Source organism: Acipenser ruthenus, chromosome 1, assembly GCF_902713425.1.
Source record: "Acipenser ruthenus chromosome 1, fAciRut3.2 maternal haplotype, whole genome shotgun sequence".
NCBI lineage: Eukaryota > Metazoa > Chordata > Actinopteri > Acipenseriformes > Acipenseridae > Acipenser > Acipenser ruthenus.
Genome location: NC_081189.1, coordinates 18,822,553 through 18,839,943, shown reverse-complemented (window position 1 = coordinate 18,839,943; position 17,391 = coordinate 18,822,553). Strand labels below are relative to the sequence as shown.

At 38.3% G+C, this 17,391-nt stretch overlaps 2 protein-coding genes and 2 long non-coding RNA genes across 5 annotated transcripts in view; all 4 read right to left on the bottom strand.

Moving 5' to 3' along the window:
• LOC131736991 (probable serine/threonine-protein kinase kinX) overlaps positions 1–17,391 on the bottom strand; it is an 80,171-nt gene that overhangs the window by 36,626 nt on the left and 26,154 nt on the right. The gene's annotated exons all lie outside the window — the stretch shown is intronic.
• Positions 8,633–9,348, bottom strand: LOC131722953 (uncharacterized). Its single transcript, XR_009320072.1, has 2 exons — positions 8,971–9,348; positions 8,633–8,710 (listed from the first exon to the last, which is right to left on the bottom strand). It is a non-coding gene; the product is annotated as an uncharacterized LOC131722953 (long non-coding RNA).
• On the bottom strand, positions 9,493–10,693 carry LOC131723116 (uncharacterized). Its single transcript, XR_009320129.1, has 2 exons — positions 10,261–10,693; positions 9,493–9,883 (listed from the first exon to the last, which is right to left on the bottom strand). It is a non-coding gene; the product is annotated as an uncharacterized LOC131723116 (long non-coding RNA).
• Positions 11,830–13,353, bottom strand: LOC131721987 (uncharacterized). 2 transcript variants are annotated; one of them, XM_059015547.1, is made up of 3 exons: positions 12,976–13,353; positions 12,445–12,849; positions 11,830–12,357 (listed from the first exon to the last, which is right to left on the bottom strand). In XM_059015547.1, exons 1-3 carry the CDS (start codon positions 13,327–13,329, stop codon positions 11,845–11,847), a joined length of 1,272 nt encoding a protein of 423 aa, XP_058871530.1. In that variant the 5' UTR covers positions 13,330–13,353; the 3' UTR covers positions 11,830–11,844. The 2 variants fall into 2 exon arrangements, with proteins under 2 accessions (XP_058871530.1, XP_058871463.1); XM_059015480.1 differs by having other exon boundaries at positions 11,830–12,849.

Genomic DNA, 17,391 nt, shown 5'->3' with positions numbered 1-17,391 from the left:
TAGTTTGATTTTGTTTTATTTATTGATTTTTTTTAACTACTACATTATTTGTAATTATTCAACTCAATTATTCAACTGTTTTACAGCTCTGTAGGGTCACCTTGGATAAAGGCATCTGATAAATAAATAAATAAATAAATATAATAATAACTTTACCATCTGTATTTTAGCTGTTGCACAAAGTAGAACTACGTTTTGGAGTAAACTTGGAACGGAACCTAATGAGTGGCCTATCCAGAATGGTAGATCCTATTTTCAGACTCTCTAGTGGGCCTCTTCTAACTAATGTGATGTCCTACATTGAAGATGCTTCAGATAAGACACAGGAAAATGGTAATGTATAAGAAATATTTATTGTACATCAAATTGTTTTGACCTATCTCAGAATAGGATCTATAAATAACTATTAAACAGAACATGATGCAACTTCATTTCGTACACTTAGAGCATAATATTTCATGGGGAAGATAGCTGGTATTTAACTCTCACGGGCATAAAAACCAATGTGAAAAACCTGCATAAATAGGTTTTTAGAAACTTTGTTGATACTGTTCTTAACATTTTTTTGCTCCAATCCATAATAACATTTGTATCAGTGGTGGTCAGTCCTGGTCCTGGAGAGCTACAGTCTTGTGTGTTTTTTTAGGTACCTTTAAATCTTTAAAACTATTCTTTATCTGTGCAGTTTAGCAAATAATGAATTCATGAATGTAACTGAGAGCACTGGTGGAATTATTAATTATTATTATTATTATTATTTCTTAGGAGACGCCCTTATCCAGGGCGACTTACAATTGTTACAAGATATCACATTATTTTTACATACAATTACCCATTTATACAGTTGGGTTTTTACTGGAGCAATCAAGGTAAAGTACCTTGCTCAAGGGTACAGCAGCAGTGTCCTCCACCTGGGATTGAACCCACCACCCTCCGGTCAAGAGTCCAAAGCCCTAACCACTACTCCACACTGCTGCTTAAGTTAATATTAGATTCTGGGGAAACATGGATGTGTCTACACAGTACTTCTGTTAATCCAACCGTCTTGTATGTCACTTACATTTTTGCATATGTCTGGAGAACTGCTTATTAAACTGTTATTAAACTTTTCACTGCTAATTCTACTCTATTTAGCACATACTGGTAATACACTGGTGATGCAAAGCCACAGATCCTGTACCTCTCAGACCAGAGTTGCTCAACACTCTTCCGTGTGGTTTGTACTTTGTGTATGATTTGATACCCTATTTGTTTTTTTAGGACTGAGAATGAATGCTGCATTGTTGCTGTTGCCAGCTTTGTTTTGAGAGAGGGAAAATCTGTTGTTTGTTGTTGACCAAGTAAGTTAATTGAGCTCTACTTTTTAAATGTAGCTTAACTGAATTGATGTATTTAATGTTAAGTACAAAGCCAAATTATCATTTAGAGATATCTCAAAATGAGTTTGAGATATCTCAAAATTAATTCCAGATATCTGTAAAACATTTTGAGATATCTTAAAATATGTTACGATATCTCGAATTATTTCAAAATATCTTAAAATATTTTAAGATATCTTCAACTGATTTAAGGATATTTTGAAATATTTAAAGATATCTGTTAAATATTTAATGAATTATGAGGGAGACTTGTAGGCAATTAACAATCCCTTTAAAGTAGCCACAGCCCCACCACACGAGCCGCCACTGCTTGTAGGTATGGTGAGATGCTGCTGAAGTACAATTACACATAATTTAAAACAAATATTTTACAAATCATTTAGTTTAGCCAAATATATTCATTGTTGAATAAAGTTATTAATTATTATTATTTTAAAATCTATACATGTACCACCATCACCTACGGCAACTATCGTTTTCAAGGGAACAACAAGCCCATTGGCAGCAGATGACATCTCTGTTTGTGTTGATGGAATTGAGATACTCAGTGATTATTGTCCAGGAATGGATATCACCCTTGCTGTTGAATGTATTTTTTCTCTTTATTTTTCCTTGGGCATTGAGTATCCTAAAGCTCTAAAAAATGGTCTGACTTTCATGGAAAGGTACTTCATGAACCTGAGTACCTCTGACAAAGTACCTTTGCCAGTGTTAAAGATGTACAGTCAAATAACTGCACTTTTACTTGGGGAATAATGATATTGATCTGATGGAATGCCATTTTAACATTTAATCTGAAATTAAATGAATTTATTGAATCAACAATTTAATTTGATTACACAAACAAAATGTTTGATATAAAAATGTAATTGTACATATCAAAAAAATATTTCTTTTAAATGTAAATGGCTGATTAGAAAATTAATTGTTTCTAACAAATGTAAATTGTTTTTAATAGAAGTTTTGATCTAAAAAAAACTAATACACTTTCAGTCTTAATTTATAGATATCATAAACTCATAATAAGCTCTGATCTAAATACTGTACTCTATCTCTTCTAATTTGTGCCACCAAAAAATGAATAAGAAAAAAGAAACCCACGTTCATCAGTTACAATATGCATTTTATCTCAAGTTTTTCAAAGTCTATTACATGTTCTTGAAAATGTATTTTGTGTAAGTTCCAGGAAAATCTGTGGGATGCATAGATTTATTTTCCAGTTTGCTCTGAGACACTTTTTTTCACTGTGTAAATAATATGGTTTAATTATTAAAAACACACAGGTCGAATAAAACTGTGTAAAACTCATATATAACTAAACCTGAAACTGAAACTACACTAATGGTTTAACCTGTAAAAACACTAAATTGTTATATAAATGTTTAATAAATAAAAATTGTTGGCATCTTGAATTGAGTGATTTATCAAAGCATTTACACTTCTGAGGATGGGGGATTCTAAAGGATGTGAAGACCTCTTAAAGGTATACATTTGTTTTTTTCTCTGATGAACCACAAGTTTCTACATATCACTAAACTGGTGTTTCCATATTAACTAAAACAACCCTCTATAGAATGTTGATTGTAATGTTCATTAGAGTAACTCTGATGGTTCTATATTAAACCTCAATACAAGGTTCTTCAGAGGAACCAATATGGTTCTGTATATATATATATATATATATATATATATATATATATATATATATATATATATATATATATATATGCATGCCCCGGTAGCTAAATGCTTAGTTACGGCTCTGGGCAAAACCAAAGCCCATGGCTAGTATACAATATTCTTCTGTATGCATTCTTTTCTGTTGAGCACTACTGACACCGTTGAAACGGTGAGTCTTAGGTCGCCTGCGGATACATTAGTCCAATCAATGCGTCTGAACCTGGTGTGTAATCCCAAGGTAACTGCTCGCTGTTGACACGTTTTAAGACTTTTATTCACGTTTTACGTAATACAGTGTCCCCTTCAGACATGTTAAAGGAGAGATTCGGAAATAACATTCAAAACTATGCGCGAGTAAATACCACCCTAACTCCTAACATCCAAAAAAAAAAAAAAAAAAAGAAAAAAAAATAACAATAATAAAAATTATATATATATATATATATATATATATATATATATATATATATATATATATATATATATATATATATATTTTTTTTTTTTTTTGCATGCCCCGGTAGCTAAATGCTTAGTTACGGCTCTGGGCAAAACCAAAGCCCATGGCCAATATACAATATTGTTGTGTATGCATTCTTTTCTGTTGAGCACTACTGACACCGTTGAAACGGTGAGTCTTAGGTCGCCTGCGGATACATTAGTCCAATCAATGCGTCTGAACCTGTTGTGTAATCACAAGGTAACTGCTCACCACCCTAACTCCTAACATCCAAAAAAAAAAAAAAAAAGAAAAAAAAATAACAATAATAAAAATTATTAGCATGCCCCGGTAGCTAAATGCTTAGTTACGGCTCTGGGCAAAACCAAAGCCCATGGCCAGTATACAATTTTTTCTGTATGCATTATTTTCTGTTGAGCACAACTGACACCGTTGAAACGGTGAGTCTTAGGTCGCCTGAGGATACATTAGTCCAATCAATGCGTCTGAACCTGGTCTGTAATCTCAAGGTAACTGCTCACTGTTAACACGTTTCAAGTAATACAGTGTCCCCTTCAGACATGTTAAAGGAGAGATTCGGAAATAACATTCAAAACTATGTGCGAGTAAATACCATCCTAACTCCAAACATCCAAAAAAAATAAAAAAAAATAAAAAATAACAATAACAATAATAATTATATATATATATATATATATATATATATATATATATATATATATATATATATATATATATATATATATTTATATATATATATATATATAAAATTGCATGCCCCGGTAGCTACGATATGGAGTCTTTCCATCCACCTCCGGTTTCTTCAACCAGAGGTGCATGCATATATATATATATATATATATATATATATATATATATATATATATATATATATATATATATATATATATATAATTGCATGCCCCGGTAGCTAAATGCTTAGTTATAGCTCTGGGCAAAACCAAAGCCCATGGCCAGTATACGATATTTTCTGATGCATTCTTTTCTGTTGAGCACTATAGTTTAATGTGAAAAAAAGCCTTTTGTGTTATTTTTGTAAATAATGACTTTGTTTTCACAATTTTGTATGTACATATAGCAGTTTACACCTGTTTACACAATATCTTCTTTTTAAATGTTTATTTTATTAGTTTTTCATTTTTTTTTACGTCATGCATTATATGCGCTAATTTCGAAAATAAAGCCTTTTATATGATTTATATATATATATATATATATATATATATATATATATATATATATATATATATACACACGTTATTTAATGTGCTAGCTGTAGTTCATCAGCACCAGGTATTGCAAAGTATAACCTAGGAAGTGCGTTACACTGTTTACTTTTATGGTCAAGAGAGGCCCCTAGTGCGTTTAATACAGTGCTGTGTTTTGTCTGTGATTGGTACAGTAACATACGTTTTTTTTTTGTTTTTTTTTTAAACCTTGGTAATATTAATAGTTGCGTCCCTGCAGCGCTTATTCCTTACACAGCTGCAGAGTTCTAGCATCAAGGGTTACCTGTTTCACACTGCAAGCACCAGATCCTTTCAGTGCCATTCATATAAATATACAGTACTGTTAGAAAGAAAGGTACACATCTGTACTTAAAAAGGTAGAAATGCTTGTCTCTGTAGTGGTACCTTTCAAGGTACAATATATGTACTTTTTTGGAGGGTGCAAATTTGTACCATTTCGTTTTGTACCTCATATGTCAGTTATGTACCTATTAATGGTACTAATGTCTTGGTACTTATAAGTACCCATCGTGACCAAATTGTAGCGCTTGCTAATTTACCATGACGGGTACAAACACTTGTATTTGTACCTTTAAGGGAACTTTAATTAAAATGTACCCCATAAAAAATGATACAGATTTGTCACTTTATGGTACCACTACAGTGACAAAGCAGTTGTACCATTATAGGTACAGCGGCAAGGCTCCACATTTCACTATGTTCTTTAAGTACAGGCATTTGAATTGGTAGTAAACATAAAGCATGTTTCAAAAACAGTCATAGCTGGTAAGTAGTTTAAAAATGAACAAAGTTAAAAATAATGAAATTGGATGCATAAAAGTATATGTAAAATGAATGGCAGCCAATCTTTTTAACACCTCTGCAAAAATCATTCACTCAAGGACCAATAAAACAGGAATTTCACCTTTTATTAATCATGTATGTAAACAATTACAAAATTATTTTTCATTACAATTCATAGTTATAATATGGGGACAAACATTGGAAATTAAAATAAAGAGCACAATTTCTGGGTGTGTAGTCAAACTCAATTGCCTTTAAAAATAGGTTGTATAAGCAGCAGCTTTTCTTAACTTACATTTCTTATTGAATGTTAGGTAATACTTTGAGCATTGTAAAGGTACAGCGGATATGTATTACCAATACATATGTGTTAACCAAATTAATTGCCAAGTCCAGTTGCTGGACAGAGCATAGTAGTCACAGTTGAAAACAAAAAGGAACCTTAATATTCTACAAAAAACAATGATCTAGGTCTGTTGTAGAAGCCGTAGCATTAAACATTTGAGAACCCATAATCTAGATTTTATGTAAAACGCAATAAGCAACAACCTATTTAAAACCAGAATACATTTCACCATAATATAATTTAAAGCCACATATACATATTAAAAACAACTCCAGTTCATAAGAAATTAATGCAATCCAAGTATTATGTTCTGACGACGTAGTTCAGAGGGAGTATTTACAAAGCTTCTAGTGTGCTTTACTATAGGCTACAATTGTTAGTAATGAGTGACAGTGAATTAAATTGAAATTCATATATTAGTGTCTCTTTAGAATGCATGCTAAAATTGCCTTGCAATGAAATGATCATGCTGATTGCTAATTTGTGCAGCATCTTGTTGCTACACAAAGATTATCATCAACTGAATACATGTCAAGTGCCTGAAAATCTATTTCATCTCCTGGTTTTACCACAGTCCAGTCATTATCAAATATTACCCGATAAGCATGGTAGTGTTTCTTATAGGCAACTGGTACTAACATTTTCCCACACAAAAGCCACCGAGTATCCATGTTCAATATGTACTTTATTTGAAAAAATAATGGGATTTCTTCTGCATGTAACAATCCAATAAACACATCCCTTGTAGCATATTTAACACAGTTAATATTAGGATCTGTCATATCAAGTTTTGATTTACAGTATTATTGTAACATGTGCTGAGAACGAATTACTTCTGCACCCTCAAAAAAAAGTTAGGTGTCTGAACCAACTGTTCAAGTTCAGGACATTCTGAAATATTGAAACCACTCTGTTGGAGATGATACACAATTAAGGAGTCATAGTTCTCTTTGAAAAATGTGAACAGGAAATTTACATCATCAAGAATGTCCTGCTGAACAGACCGTGGAAGAATGTTCTTTTCTCTGCACTTCAGGATAAAGCTACATACATTTTCTCTGAAATTTTCCATCAACTGACCTAAACTCAAAGGATGACTATGAACATCCTCTGCATTAACATGCTCATATTCCTCCTGACTGATGACTTCTTGAACTACATTTTCATGCGTAACTGTTGTACTATGTTTTCGATAAACATGTCGTCTGTAGGATTCATATTTAAAGAAAGTACACCGACAGTTGTTTAGGCCACACATTATAGTAAAACTTGGTTCATGGGCATGGATTAAGCCAACATGTTGTATTAATTTAACCAATGTATAAGTACTAAATGCACATTTTGGGCAATGGTAATGTGTTCTAAAAGACATTGTTGGTGAAAATTTAATTAAGGAAGTTAGTAATTTGTGCCAGTGTTGTCGGTAGTGGTTTGTCCTGATCTAGTTTCAACTGTAGAACATTCCGTTGCAGGAAAGTCATAGTGTTCTTGAGATGTGTGGGTATGATACATCGTACACAAAGTAACTTAAATGTTGAGACAAGTTAGCCCTGCAGATCAACCCAATCCATCTTGACTGACACCACTGCATTACTCTTGGAGAATACAGAGCTCCACCCAGTGATTTCTAGCAACTGCATGCTTGGATAAGGAGTAGCTGGCTCATTCTCCAATTAAAAAAAAAAACAGGTAAGTCAAACAAATCAGGTGGTAAAGTTTATGTTTCTAACCTTACACTTTAGATGTCTCCTTTTACTAAACTCCAAATACCAGTTGTCCTATAAAATAAACATGGAACCCATTGTATGGTCCTTTCCATATAATGTATTATACTATATTTTGGGAGGGGAAGTGACCTTCTGAATTCTAAATAAGGAAAAAAAAAAGTGGGGAAAACAAATTAGTGCGCAGAAAGTGTTTTTAGGGTTTTAAAATGTGCAGAGATTGGAAATCATATGAATTACAAGACAAATGTAATTCTTACATATACTTGCATTAATATGGATTGTTTGTTCTGTATCATGACATTGCCCAATGCTTTGGATGGCAGAAAGACTCATGTTGCAGAGCAGTTGGATCCATTCCTGGTTTTACTGGGAGTGTAATAAAATACCTGATCTTGTTACCTGTACACAATGTGGCTAATCAAGCTAGTAGTTTTATTTCCATCCCTGAGCTTTGAGGCACATCAAATAGATATTCAACTTTTGTTCAGTGTCCAAAGTTTTAGGTTGTGGTTCTTTGGCACGATGTGGTGGTTCAAGTACAGCAGATGTTAGTGCATGGGGAGCTTTTTCCCCTGCTCTCAGGCGGTGTAATCCCACCAGACCAAGGTGGGTATGGAGGCTGTCACACTTCCTTTCTAATGAAACGGAAGGCAAAAGTTGGTCCTAGATTTGTGGTTTCCTCAGCACATACCAGCATTCAGTCAGTTTATAGTCATTTAGCAGACACTTCTCCACAGCGACTTGGAGATGAACTACGCAATAGCAGAGTCACTTACAACAGGAGCTCTGTTTCAAGTCTCATCCTTAAACCAAACAAAAGCCACCATTCTAAAAAGATAGAGGGGAGGCCATTCAGCCCATCTAAAATCGGAGGTGGTTCAGAGGAGCCAACTGATCTCAACTTATTTAACCCAGCCCATTTGTTTACTGGGTACATTTAAAACCAATTCAGATGAGGGACAAAATAACTGAAAGTACAAAAAAGGTATACAAAAATGTCAACACCTTTATTTAGCAGTCATGATAATCCAATAACTAGACAGAACTGCATCTTCAGTTACCACCTGGAGAAAGAAACACGGATGATCAGTATTAGAATTGCATGCAGAACAAGGGCAATGTGGATTTTAAAAGTGCCACAATAAACACACACCACAACTACAGAGTGCTTCATCTCCAAAAACTAAACAATAAAAAAAACGTGCCAGATCCTCAATAAAGTCAATTGAGGTATTACTTTGCTTCTTCCCATATACTCCTCATGGTAGACCCTCCGTACGCCAGTTAAAAGCCACAGAATGTGCAAGAATTAAAAAAAGCATACCGGCTTCCTCTGCAGACAGAGCCCTCCACTCATCCGCCTCTTCGAAGTGACCAGGCTCCCCAGCCCCCTCATAGTTCTCAGTGTCACTGTGCTCTGGCACCTTGGAGGCATCATAGGTACCTTCCAAATGCTGGTTAGGATCATCAGAATTGTCATTGCCTTCTGCCTCAACATCCAAAAGCCTGTTATAGTCATTCTCATCAAAGGCATCGTCCTCTGGAGACAGTGCCTCCCGATCCTCTTTGGACACGCCTTCGGAAGACAGAAAGTCCTCCTCCAGTTCAAGAATGGCCGCGCCAGTCTTCCTCTCCCCGTCGTCACCTCCCTGCTTTTCAAGGACCAGCAGGGCATCGCTGCTTATGGTGCTCTTAGTAACTGAGGGGATACATTTAAAAATAAATACATTTTAGCGTACAAGCCAAGGTCTTACCACTGCTACAAGAGTCACTCAAGCAGAAGTTACTGGATCTGCAATTTTTACACCCTTCCCCTTGCTTTCTGGGGGTCGTATACATACCGATGGGCAAAGTCACATCTTCATTTATGCACACAGAGTCACAGCAGGAACAGACACTGTGGTTACCTTCAAGTTCCACCCACCTGAACAGAGACATTAGTAGTTATTCACATGGAACTGCCTCAAGTTACATGCTCCTAGAAAGAGCATGGTGCCTCATTGGAATGCCACCCTCCCAGAACTATGGAAACCAAATCTTTAGTTCTAGAAAATTGACACATCATTAATGGTTGCCTTCATCTTGCACTACCCAAGACATGCAATGGAGCGATACCTTTAACCCTTAAATGGAACCTACCTGTTCACGTTCTTATCATAGTGGCAAGATTTGGTACTCTGCGTTACCATGCTGTTGCTCGTTACCACCATTGTGCAGTGCATGTAGTACTGGTTTACCTTGGGAATAGAATGGAGAATTATTTCCTTAGCAATATTAGACAGACTATACACCAGATGACTGGAGAGCAACTTGGTCAACTTCTGCAGCTAACCATTTGTGTTCATGCATGCAAGCAGTGCGCGTCAGACATCTCAACTACATTGAATGAGCGTCAGGCCACACCACCTAAACACGGCACGATCATAGCCATTCACTTTGGGCTGCCATTCACTTCATGCAAAAGTCACACTTCCAACACATGCTGGCAATATCGTTTTACGAAGAGTGAACACGGCACTGGTGTCAGAGTAGCAGAAGAAACTCCAATTGCATTGGAAGAGATCTGGGTGCCAAAGCCCAGTATAGGGATGAGCAGGTACAAAGGGAAACCTACCAGAGGGGACAGCGTGTTGAACTGGAAAGCATCAACAATTAAATTGATTGTATTGTTGGTTCTGGGAGGCACAAAATGGGAGCTACAGGTTTCATACTTGCTGTCCACCATGCACCTGGAAAGGGAGGAAGTGCAATGAAAAGAGCATGTGGGTTTCAAGCACAGAACAGGATTGCAAAAAGTAATTTGTAAGCCCTGGCATATTTAAGATGCAATGTCATTGCTGTGGTGTGGTGAGGTAATGCAACTCCAGTGTCAATAAAGTCACTCCCAAGTCATTACCTTGCAACATGCGACACCAAAGCCATATACTACAACTGCCATAAAGTTGAACATTTGCCTCCATCTAAAATTGTAGTTCATGCAAAGTGAACTGTGAGCACAGGGTTGGAGCATCCCTGTGAAGCATTATCAGTCATGCAGTGGTTTTAGAACAGCTAACCTCCACAGAAAGCCAGGAGAGCAGCATCCAGGTTTTCATAGAATAACCAATAGTCTTACCCATAATTCTCAATCACTGTGTATCTGGGCGTTGAATTTGAAGCTGGAGATGCGGTTGCATAACAGCTGTGGATGAAAAGCTTTGTCCCAGGAATAGTAAGATTTGTAGTAGCTTGAAAGTGTATGGGTTGTCCAAGGTAGAATGTATTCATCATGCGCTCAGGAACCCAGTCACCTAAGGAGTAAAAAAAAAAAAAAACCACACAAAGGGGGGGGGGGGGAGGGAACAGACAGTTGAAGCATGCAGTTGGGGGGGGGGGGGGGGGGGGGATTAGCATTAAAACGGGACACTATTTTGACATGTGGACTCCCAGGAGAACCACAGTACAGTGTAGCACCCCCGCTTCAACAGTACTTGTCCTCATCTGTATACACCCTATTTAAAATCATAGATAATAGGGAACCCTTAATGATATACAGAACAAGACATGCTGTAGGTACTACACTACGCTTTATATAGTTATATAACCGTTGAAGAGTTCCGCTTACCATTAATTATTTTTAGGGCAAAGCCGTATGGGGTCTTGAGACTCTTGAACCGAGTTGGATTCCTCCAAAGCGGACGAATACCGTGCCTGTAGACATGGTGATACCTACAAACAGGAAGAATCAAGCGGACGAGTTTTTCAATGCAATATGACTCTTGGACATTAGCTTTGTTAAACCGCTTTTAAAACCGGGGTGATTTAAAAGAATAAACAAGTCCGCTTTTGCCATGCCGTATAATTAGAAAGAGGTTCCTTACCTATAGTAACGACACTGAAGGGGTACAGTGAATGGCATAGATCTCCGAATTGTACTGTTTTGCACAGATGGAACATATTTAAGGACGTTCTTGTATACCAACTGTCCAGCTTCCACCTTGTGTAGAAAGAGAATATGAAGTTAAATTGGAGTTAGAACATCGGAAAGCAGGTTTAAAATGACACACAAATAAAAGCACACACTACATACATAGGAATCGTAACGTTACACATTGTGCCCGAAACTATATTGACGTATATTAAAAAAAGCGCCACCCCACACACCCTGATGCATCATCCATTGCTTGTAACAGTCAAGTGAAGCTAGAAATATGTAAAGTCAGAACTCTCTACAGCATGGGATACTCACAGACGCCTGGCTTCCACATTCTTTGAGGCCGTATGTAAAGAGAAGATACCCACCAGAGACTCCATTGCTTCTGCAGCTGGTCCCCAGAGTCAACTGGCCTGCTTTACACTTGAATCCGTACAGGTCAGTCCTTACCCTCACGTACATTTTGTTTTCGCTGCACAACACGCGGACCGCTGCAGCAAGACTAATGGGTAGCGGCCGGGGCATAGGAACTGGCTTGGGATTCATGACCTTTTGGAGCTCAGGCGGCACGGGCGCGTTGACAGGGATCACCCGAGGGCTAAGCAGCTTGAAAGGAAAGGGAGTGACAGGCACTGGGATGCCGTAAGGCGGAATAAACTTCACAGGGTAAGGCCTTGGTTGTATTGGAGGTTGAACCGGAACATTTTCCTCACTGTGTATCTCCGTCTCAACCTGCTGAATGGTATCGTGCTCCTCGCCCTGCACCTGCTCAATGGGGTCGTGCTCCTCGCCCTGCACCTGCACAATGGGGTCGTGCTCCTCGCCCTGCGCAATGGGGTCGTGCTCCTCGCCCTGCGCAATGGTTTCGTGCTCCTCGCCCTGCACCTGCGCAATGGGGTCGTGCTCCTCGCCCTGCGCAATGGGGTCGTGCTCCTCGCCCTGCGCAATGGGGTCGTGCTCCTCGCCCTGCGCAATGGGGTCGTGCTCCCCGCCCTGTACCTGCTCAATAGGGTCATACTCCTCGCCCTGTACCTGCTCAATAGGGTCATACTCCTCGCCCTGTACCTGCTCAATAGGGTCATACTCCTCGCCCTGTACCTGCTCAATAGGGTCATACTCCTCACCCTGTACCTGCTCAATAGGGTCATACTCCTCGCCCTGTACCTGCTCAATAGGGTCATACTCCTCGCCCTGTACCTGCTCAATAGGGTCGTACTCCTCGCCTTGCTCAATAGGGTCATTCTCCTCGCCTTGCACCTGCTCAATAGGGTCGTACTCCTCCCCTTGCACCTGCTCAATGGGGTCATGCTCCTCGCCCTGTACCTGCTAAATGGGGTCATACTCCTCTCCCTGTACCTGCTCAATGGGGTCATACTCCTCGCCTTGCTCAATAGGGTCGTTCTCCTCCCCTTGCACCTGCTCAATGGGGTCGTGCTCCTCGCCCTGTACCTGCTCAATGGGGTTGTACTCCTCGCCCTGTACCTGCTCAATGGGGTCGTGCTCCTCGCCCTGTACCTGCTCAATGGGGTCGTGCTCCTCGCCCTGTACCTGCTCAATGGGGTCGTACTCCTCGCCCTGTACTTGCTCAGTAGGATCCTTTCCCTTGCTGCGTAGCTCGCTATACGTCTCTGTTTCGCCGTGCTCCGCAGAGATCTGCGAAGCAAAAATACCTGCAACTAAAAAGCAGGAAAAAAGGAGGAAAAACTGCATCGCCGATGGAACGGACCGGGACGCGCCACGGCACCCAGCAAACAACTCCATTATACCCATAACAAGAACCGAAGAGATACCTTAGTTCTTCCAGACCACACTTTTATAGCGCTGCCCATTAACAATAATCACCTGTGACCAATGCCAGCTAATTACCCCTGTAGTCAAATGTGACGATCACCTTTAACACCTTCAATGGACTCCAGTTAAATCAGATGATTCTTCTTGATAACCTCCCATTCAATCGACTGATTCTAGTCAGATCGGGTGTCAAATGTCAGTCTGTCTCTCGTGTGCTGGCAGTTGCTTTTGTTTTTTCTTTATTTTGATTTGCAAATCTAACCCGTAATCTTTGCAGAAACGCATTTATTTGAGTCGTATTGCGTTGCTAGAACTGCAGTACATAGTAGTAATGCTTGGGATACCACTGCACCTGTATGATTCAAACCACGAGCCAATTTTCTAGCCGCTTTGGTGGTAATCCTACACTATATGTTTATAACATGTAGTTCAAAAATAATAATTAAACGGGAGAGCTATTTTTTATTTAATGTGACGCCACTTCCATATGTTATATAATAAATATTCTATATGCTATAGAACCAATGTTACCCTCCCTCCCATTTAATCACTTCCGATTATTAGTCCCGACATTTTTCTCCAAAATTTAAAAAATGTCCCGATTTCCAAGGGCGCCAGATTAGCACTCGTTACTTTAATTACAGAAACACTCGGCAATCATATTCAAAAATATGGTTCCAGAATAATATTTTGAAACTAGGTTCCTGTATGCCTACTAAATAAAAAATATGCAAAATGATCTAAATTAAGGGTAAAAAAGCAATACATCTGGCTATAACATCTAGTTGAACCTGGGCACGAACTGGAAATTGAAGGCGGCGTGCTTGTGCCGCAGTCAGAGGTTGTTTTTCTTAGTTTAATGCTAAAGCACTATATTCAAATAAACAGCATGCTTAAAAAAAAATAGGTCAGAATCGCAAAAATAAATAAATAAAGTTATGAGCACTTCTACCTAGAACAGCCAAAGGTAGTCATTTTGACGGCTTGCTACAACACATGCTTTTATTGTTAGTTTAACCTACAATACGCTATGTTTTTTTTAAAACGTATACAAGCCTGTTTGTTATCTGTACCTCCGAGTTTACAGCAGTATGTATTTGAATAGAATAGAATATTGCTCTTGACTTCTAGATATGTGTTATCCAAATATCTAGTGTAATCCTATCAATTCCTTGGAGAACTGCCGTCTGGCTGTCTAAGTGAGCATATATAGTCTGCTGTATTATAATATTACTATTATAAGAATTGTTCGATAAATCCTTGATATTCTTGCGTTTTGATCTGAGAGCAACTACAAATATATTTGCCTTGGCATCAAATATTTGGAACGACTTCATTGAAAACAAAAATGCCTGTTTCAAGCTAAACATAAAACATTACACGGACAAGCAGCTGTTTCCGACAAAAGCACGGTGTCGCTGGACAAACAAACCTGTCAAATATGGGATCAGGTTTTGGCTGGCAGCGGACCTGCCCCTACCTGTGCAAAGATAAAACTCGCCCCCCGCTGGTCAGAGACTGGGTGACAGTGTGTTAGGCTGATGTAACCGTGCTTAGGAAAAGAGATGAATGTTACCAATATACATATCTATTATTTCACTGTAATTAGCGAAACAGTTGAAGAAAAAAATACAGCCTGGTTGCAACAGTAAACAAAGAAGAAGAGCGTTTCCTCCTTCTGCGCAAAACTAGTACTCACTGAAAGCAATCACCAGTGTCCAGGTGCTGTATTTTACAATGTGCTGGACGTGGCAGCCATCAATTCCTTCGTTTTGTACAATGAATGCACCGGGGAAAATATCAGTAGGATATATCTCTTATAATGCTAGCCACGGTGCTTTGGCAGAAACATTTGGCTCAGAAAACTGCAAAGCTGCAGGGAAACGCAGCTCAAACTGGATACAGTGCGTAGCCATCAAGTGACACACGCATCAGACAACAATGCCAGGTAACTAAATACAATACAAATAAAACTTCTGATAGCTGTGCCGAGTGTGAAAGAGCAGTATGTGGTAAATGCACACAAGTTGATAAGCGTTACATCTGTGTGGATTGTGCTAATATGGGGGCTACTTTGAAGCATGTTTCCCTGAATGCGCATTCCCGTTACACTGTGGGAACGGAGTTATTTTCTTTTTTATGTTATTTTTTTTATAAATAATTATTTCGATTTTACAATTGTGTATGTAGGCCTACATATAACGAGTTTGCAGCTGGTTACACAATATTTTCTTTTTAAATGTTTATTTTATTAAAGTTTTTCATTTTTTGGAAGTATGTGAAAAAAAGCCCTTTATGTTATTTTTGTAAATAATGACTTCGTTTTCACAATTTCGTATGTACATATAGCAGTTTACACCTGTTTACACAATATCTTCTTTTGAAATGTTCATTTTATTATAGTTTTTCATTATTTACGTCAGCCTTTTATATGATTATATATATATATATCTAAATTAGCGCATATAATGCAATATATATATATATATATATATATATATATATATATATATATATATATATGTGCTAGCTGTAGTTCATCAACATCCGTTTTGATATGTTCTTGGGAGAACTGGATGTGTAAGCATACCAGTTACATGTGGACAATTATTAAGGATTACAGGTTTATTATGATTTAGATGAGTGCTTTGTGCCACGGTACAGTCATTACAATGTTTGTTATTATGCCTGATTTTTTGCAGCACTGCATTGTGGTAGCACCGTATAATTTCCTTCTAATATCGTGTCCTCCTTCCTTTAAATAACACCATGTAACAATTTTTTTTTCTTTGGTTCCTGGGTAGTAAGTGTTATTTCCTAATTGCTTATGCCTCAAAAGTATAGAAAATGGCTATTATTCCCCACAAACTTAGGACAGTGATATTTTGAAATTTACCTATTTTCCAGAAGATTCCAGATAGATTCAGTGCTGAGTAAACTTTGAGTAACTTCTAGAACTTTCTAGAACTTTCCAGTAATATAAATAGTAGTATAAATACAGGGGCCTTAAGCCCACCAGTTCAGTTTAGTTCCAGCTGCCTAAGTGGATACATATCTGCATTTTTCTGAGATGGCATCAAGAAGCTGCAAGCATCCGGCAGACCCATTTTGCTATGTCTGTAGCCAATTTATCAAGACAAGAGCGAAAAAGTACTCCGTGGAAGCATCTGCTAAGATGTGTGAGGCCTACAAGGCATATTTCGGCATGCCTGTCGGGGATCAAGACAAACCCTGGGCACCTCATTTCACCTGCGAGCACTGCAAAAAAACTCTGGAAGGTAAGATGGACAATTGTTGCTCGGAATTTTATGTTATAAAATTTGTTAACATTTTTTAAATTGTAAACGTTTTTAATTTTAAAATGTTTTACAATTTTCAATGTTATTGAAAAAATATATCATATATGAAAAATGTTGCGAGAATCTCTTACACATTAGTCATGGGTGAAATAAATGTATTTTTGTAGGATGGTACAGAGGGGAAAAGAGAGCCATGAAGTTCGCTATCCCAAGAATTTGGCGGGAACCCACTGACAACTCAAGCAACTGTTACTTCTGCATGGTGGACCCTTCCAAGCGGACCGAGTTCTCTGTGGGGAGGAACAACGTCAAGTGGGAGCCACTGGTGGACCCCCGGAAGGTGCTGATGCCACCACTGCACATCAAATTGGGCCTTATGAAACAATTTGTCAGAGCTCTAGATAAGGAGTCGGCAGCCTTCAAGTACCTTCAAGACTTCTTCCCTAAGCTGTCTTAGGGAAGATAAAGAAGATACTGGAGTGCAATGAATTCCCCAAGAAGCTCACTAGTAAGGAGAAAGCGGCTTGGAACAGCTTTGTCGCAGTGGTTCGGGGCTTCCTGGGCAATCACAAGGCCGAAAACTATGTGGAGCTGGTTGAGACTCTGGTGAAGAACTACGGCACAGTGGGCTGTAGGATGTCTCTCAAAGTCCATATCCTTGATGCTCATCTTGATAAATTCAAGGAGAACATGGGAGCGTACTCGGAGGAGCAAGGCGAGCGCTTCCACCAGGATATACTGG